General features: G+C 48.5%; 1 protein-coding gene across 1 annotated transcript in view; it reads left to right on the top strand.

The window, feature by feature from the left end:
- The first annotated feature begins 1,360 nt into the window (after positions 1-1,360).
- Positions 1,361-6,273, top strand: part of LOC107105654 (ly6/PLAUR domain-containing protein 3-like) — a 25,328-nt gene continuing 20,415 nt past the window's right edge. Inside the window, exon 1 of the mRNA XM_015405651.1 lies at positions 1,361-1,489. Coding sequence (XP_015261137.1) covers positions 1,426-1,489 — 64 coding nt within the window. The 5' untranslated portion in view covers positions 1,361-1,425. The remainder of the gene's footprint in view (positions 1,490-6,273) is intronic.

Here is a 6,273-nt window from a genome sequence, read left to right as displayed (position 1 = left end):
GCTGTAAAAGCGGGAGATCTCCAGGACACACCTGGGTGCTGGCAACCCTATTCTGATGCTTTTCATTTAGAGAAAAAAATTAAAAGGGGTTCAGCTTGGAGAATTCTGGGGGAAAGGGGAGTTGATTTTATTATTATTCCTTGATTTCCGTTGAAGATTAGGACAAAACTGCCAATTTGTTTTCACTTTTTATTTACCTCATTCTCCTCCCCTCCATTTTATCCTCCCAACAACCCTGTGAGGTAGGTCATGCTGAGAGAATGTGACTGGCCCAAGCTCACCCAGTTGAGCTTTCACGGCAAAAGTGAGGATTTGAACCTGGGTCTTCCAGACACTAGCTGCTGTGCGATCCTCTTTTGTTCAACAAAAGTGACAAGGTTTTCCGGTGATTCAGCACAACGCAGTAATTCCCATCCAAATCTGGAGCAACCGTGGACCCTGCCACATCCGATATATCGGCCCTCTTTGTGGGCACCAACTTATTGGGATGTTCCGACGGCGAACCTTTGAGAAAACGGCAGCTTCTCGACCAGAATTGTTTTTATTGAATTGTATACCAGAGAACTTTGACAAAAAATCAAAGATATTTTATAATTCATGTAGTAACTGCAGCTAGAATTCTATTTGCATCTTATTGGAAACTTCCATCAATACCTTCTGAACAAGGTCTATTAGGGAAGATCATGGAAAGTGCAGAAATGGACAAATTGACTTTGATGTTAAAAGGGCAAATGGAAGAAGCCTTTGTCGGATTACACAGGATCCATTTTATAACTGGGTAAGAGAGAAGTATAAAGAGATGAACTTCCTAATATCATAATATTAAGAAGCTTTTGTGAACTCTTAAACCTCGCACTCTATCTCTGCATAATCTGAAATTACAAGGAGAGGAGAGTTACATGCAGAAAATTAGTACTTCTATTTTTCCCCTCCCCTTTCCCCTTCCCCATCCTTGTGTATCCTAAAAACTTAATAAAAATCTATGCATAAAAAAAGAGAAAACTGCAGTTTCCAAGCCCCACTTTCTTCCCAGACGCGCCCATAATTATCTTCCCCCACCCTTGAAGCTTTGGGTGAACGGCGTCAGTGTGTATTTGTGTGTGTGTGTGTATGTGGGGGAAATATCCCCAACTGGCTATTCGAGTTCCTGAAAGAGGTGCCGCCCCAAATAACGAGCTCCAAATTGCTGAGGAAGGGAAGTGATGGACTCGGTGAGGTAGAAGAAACATTGGGGGGGGGAACCCTCTTCTGGGCTGGCTTCCAAGTGCTGAGCTACGAAGCTCAAGGAGGCGTGGCCCATAGAAGAGGCTGCGATATACCCCGCCCCAGCTGCCTACTCATATTTAGTCTCTTAGCTTCATCTTCCAGACACTGACAGCAGCCGGACGCACGCAAGAGAGGGTGGAAAGGAGCCAAAGCGCAGCGATGGGGTCCCACTTTCTGTTCCAAGCTTGTGTCCTTCTGGGGGCACTCATGTTCTCCTCAAAAGGTAAGAGGTGGGAGGGTCGCGGGCTCTTGAGGACCATCCTAGATGTGTGAGACTGATGACTCCTCAGTCATAGGTAAAGGTAAAGGTCTCCCTTGCTCGAAAGCCAGTCGAGTCCGACTCGAGGGTTGCGGTGCTCCTCTCCGTTTCCAAGCCGAAGAGCCAGCGCTGTCCAAAGACGTCTCCGTGGTCATGTGGCCGGCATGACTAAACACCGAGGCGCACGGAGCGCTGTTACCTTCCCACCGAAGTGGTCCCTATTTATCTACTTGCAATTTCTTGCTTTCGAACTGCTAGGTTGGCAGGAGCTGGGACTAGAGATGGGAGCTCACTCCATCATGCGGCACACCCGGGTCTCGAACTGCTGAACTACTGACCTTCCACAGCCTGATTAACTGTGATGCTGAATACCCCCCTGTGGTGATGGTCATCTTCAGTTGTCCTGGATTTTGGGAAAGACACTAATTCATCATGTATAAAAGAAGTGGATTGTGGTGGGCCACTAGAGGAATTAAAAATAACCACAGCATGTCCAGCACAAGGAGCAGAATGCCTGTAATTTCCATATTATGGAACACTGAGTTGAGGTGAGGGGGATTGGAATGTGTGTGGCCAGTGTATACACATAAGTGTAAATTATAGCCATGGGGTTGTGGTGGCTCAAGTGGTTAAGACGCTGAACTGCCGACTGGAAGGTCGGTAGTTCAGCAGTTCGAGACCCGAGTGCCGCGTGACATCTCTGGTCCCAGTTCCTACCAACCTAGCAGTTCGAAAGCAAGAAATTGCAAGGATATAAATCGGTACCACTTTGGTGGGAAGGTAACAGCGTTCCATGCACCTCGGCATCTAGTCATGCCGGCCACATGACCACGGAGAAGTCTTCGGACAACGCTGGCTCTTCGGCTTGGAAAGGAGATGAGCACTGCGACTCTAGAGTCGGACTCGACTGGCTTTCGAGCAAGGGAAACCTTTACCTTTGCCTAAATTATAGCTAATGGGTGAAGGAGCATGTGATCCGGTGCCTTTCAACATGGTAGTCTCCCTTTTTCCCCCTGCAACATGGGACAGGAGAAGTCCCTAATTAGAAGTGAAGGATCGACTTCCAAGGCTGATGGAGTTGGACCAGCAAAACCTGGTTCAAATCTCCACTGAGGATTGTGGCCTTGAGCAGTTCATGATTTTTCTGCTTAGCCTACCTCACAGGGTCATTGTGAGGATAGAATGGGAGTACACGCACATTCGTGACCTGGAGCTCCTTAAAGGAAGACCGAAAACTGAAGGGTGATTCCCCCCCCCGCCCCAATTGACTCAGGCTGCAATGTGGAAGCAGTTGGAGAGAATTTTACCACAAAACCACACTGGGGGAAATGGGTGTGAGGCCAAGTTCTCCCAACTGAATGGGGACTTAGATGACAGAGTGCCAGCAAAGAAAGGCCATCCCCGATGTCAGTCCTCTTGGTCGAAGTTCATCCTTTTGGGTCTGTTTGTTTGTTTTTGGTCTACTCAGTTGAGTGGCAGAAACTGGGTCAGCTTTGGCCCAACCCAAGAACAGACCCCAGAACTCAACTCTTTACTGTAGCCTCTCTATTCAACCAGACCCCCCTTATATCAAAAGCTTAGAGGCAGAGAAGACTTCTAAGGGCAGGCCTGCCGTGCATTACTCAAGAATTTGTAAAGAAGACTTGAGGGCTGTTTTTGCCTCAATAACGAAAATCCGAGATATTTTAATATGGAGACGAGAGAGCGTTTTGGCCTCTTCTCTCTGGCTGTTTCTATCACAACGCCGCTTGCCTCCACTTGAGCAATTTCTCCCCGAATGGAGTGTGAGGCAATGGGGAAATAACAAGTGGGGAAGGTTTTGCACATCAGCAGTCAACAAAACGATCCTTCCAGAAAATTCTGGTTTTTTTCCTGTGAGAACTGACCATCAGGGGGTTTCTGTACTCACTGTTGTCTGCCGTTTTGCTCATAAGAACAATACCTCAAAGAAAAGGGCGTTGTTTAGAACCACTCCTATGTCCATCTGAGCGAGAATTCTAAATAGGGTGACTTCAACCCTGTTCACATGATATGGTGAACATGCATACAACCTGCATGTATGTGTGTGCACCTGTTTGTAAGAAGGAGGGAACGCGCATTCACGTTCCAAATGAAACCAGGGACCAGTACCTGGAGGTTTAATTTGCACGATCAGCTGTACGGGTGTTAAATATAATGAGAATTAGGCAACTCCTATATAAAGAAGAGTCAGGCGTACACTGTACATGGATGGTGCGTGCAGGGGTCATTTTGGAGAAAAAGAGGTGCAGGAGGGAGAGCTTGTACCTGAATAAAACTTGGTCTTAAAGGTGCCACTGGACTGTTTTGGGCCGGGGGGGGGGCTCTGGAACTTACCTGGCTGCTTCTTGCTCTGACTGAGGGCTGCTGGGAGCAGGGGGTGGGGCTTGTTGCATGTGCCCGCCCCCTGGGCTCTTTACTGCCGGAGCTCCGCTCCTGTGCGCTCCTGCAGGAAATGACCCCTGGGTGCGTGCATTCACTGTAACTTTTTGGACCAAGCTTTCTCTAACACAGCTTCCTTGATGTTACTAAGACCTGAGTTATTCAAATAGCTTAGCTATTGACAATGTAAACCAGGAATTATCTGGCAGGTCAGGAACACAAATCCTAAAAGAGTTTTATGAAACCCAGCCTGAGATTGGGAGGTCTCAGATCTGCGGCATGGAGCCAAGGTCATCCACCTGTAGGGGGCACTAGCCAGATCACTGTAAAGAAACAACAACCTGCTGGACATGCCTTGCTAACTGAACCATAAAGTTTATTTATTTATTAGATTTAAAAAAAAAAATCAGTCGCCACTCACCCAAAGGGTCTTGTGGCAATTTGCAACATGAAAACCAATAAGGTCAAAACAACATAAAAAACAAATATTGAATATTAACATTAAAATATTAAAATACACGACTGTCACCATGCCACTATTAAAACAGCCCAAACATGTGGTTACCCTCCAAAGGCCAACCTGAATAATTCAGCTTTGCATGCCCTGCAGAAATGAAACAAGTCTGGCAGGGCACAGGTGTCATCTGAGAGTGCATTCCACAGGGTAGGGGGCCACAACGGGGAAGGCCGTTCCCCTGGTGACAGCTAACCCAGCCATCCTGGGGCCAGGCACCTGCAAGAGGCCCCTAGACAATGACCGAAGGGAGCACAGGGGGGGTTGCAATGGGAGAGGCGGTTTCATAGGTATGACGATCCCAGATCATTAAGGGCTTTGAAGGTTAACACCAGCACCTTGAATTGGATCCAGAGACTAATTGACAGCCAGTGCAGCTGCCGCAGAATTAGAGTAATACGAGCTGACCATGATGTTCCAGTCATCCACCTGCCAGCTGCATTCTGGACCGCTTGAAGTCTCCGAAGCGTTTCCAAGGGTAGCCCTATGTAGAGCGAATTGCAGTAGTCCAGTCTGGAGGTGACGGTTGCGTGGATCAACATGGCAAAGGTCTGACCCAAACCAGTAAGGAGCCAGCTGGCGGGCCTGGCGCAGGTGGGGAAAAAAATGCTGACCATGCTACCATGGACACTTGTTTATCTGATGATAGCGCAGAATCCGACCACACCCCGAGACGCTTTAGAGAGCATACAGCTGTCAACGGGACACTATCGAGGCTTAGGAGTGACCTCCCCACGAGCACTTCAGTCTTTCCCAGCGACATGGCCTCCGTCTTGGATGGATTCGACTTCAGCCAGCTCCCCCTTAACCACTGGACTACCACATCCAGACACTGGGATAGTGCTGTGATAGTATATTGGGGAGGGGGAAGTCAGCATCTTAAAGAGCAGGGCTATTTTGGGGCAGGAACGCACAGGAACGGAGTTCTGGCTGGCTCCCAAGTTGGCCACGCCCAGCAGGAGCTCATTAGCATAATAGGCCACACCCAACAGCAGAAACTCATTAGGATTGGCTACATTAGGGGGGTGTGGCCTAACATGCAAAGGAGTTCCTGCTACAAAAAAAGCCCTGGGTTTTGACAACAAATAAGGTAAACAGAAGAAGAAGCAAAAGGTGGGTGTGGCTGGATGAGCACACTTCTGGTAACATGGGGGTGCGGCCTAATGTGCTAATGAGCTGTGCTGTCAGGGGTGTGGCCTAATATGCTAATGAGTTCCTGGTGTTGGGTGTGGCCTAGTATGCTAATTAGTTCCTGCTGGGCTTTTTCTACAAAAAGAGCCCTGTAAAGAGTAAAGACTTATTTTGGCAATGGGGCTATGAATGTCCCAAAAGCAACTGGCATCTCCCCCCCTCCCCAAGATGTGCTATTACTTACTGCCAGTAATGCAATTGATAATAATTCTTTGGTAACTTTTGGCAAAGGGGGGGGAGGTAGAAGTTTTGAAAATATTTCATTTCTTGGACTCGTTGTCGCAGTGATGGACCCCTCGAAAAAGGGTGTGGACAAAACAGAGCGAGGGGAGAAACAAGGATGAGCGGGGGGGGGGCTGGAGACCAAGACCGACGAGGAAAGGCTGAGGGACTTGGGGATGTTTAGTCTGGAGAAGAGGTAACCGTAGAGGTTTTTTCCCCTCAAACGGCAGAGCGTCCTGCGTTATGACGTCACCCAGGGGTGACGGGCATGTTGGTGTGAACAGGGCACTTTGGGGGTGGGGTTCCTCTGCCAGTGGATTGGGGGCCTCAAAAGTGGGGCAGACCCCCACCCCCGTCAGGGGAATGGCAACCCTGACACCTGCCCTGAGGTTATTGGGGCTAACCCTGTTTGGACACCTTT

This window comes from Gekko japonicus, unplaced genomic scaffold (assembly GCF_001447785.1).
Source record: "Gekko japonicus isolate JY-2015 unplaced genomic scaffold, Gekko_japonicus_V1.1 scaffold4627, whole genome shotgun sequence".
Taxonomy (NCBI): domain Eukaryota; kingdom Metazoa; phylum Chordata; class Lepidosauria; order Squamata; family Gekkonidae; genus Gekko; species Gekko japonicus.
This window is presented reverse-complemented; position numbering and strand designations above follow the sequence as displayed.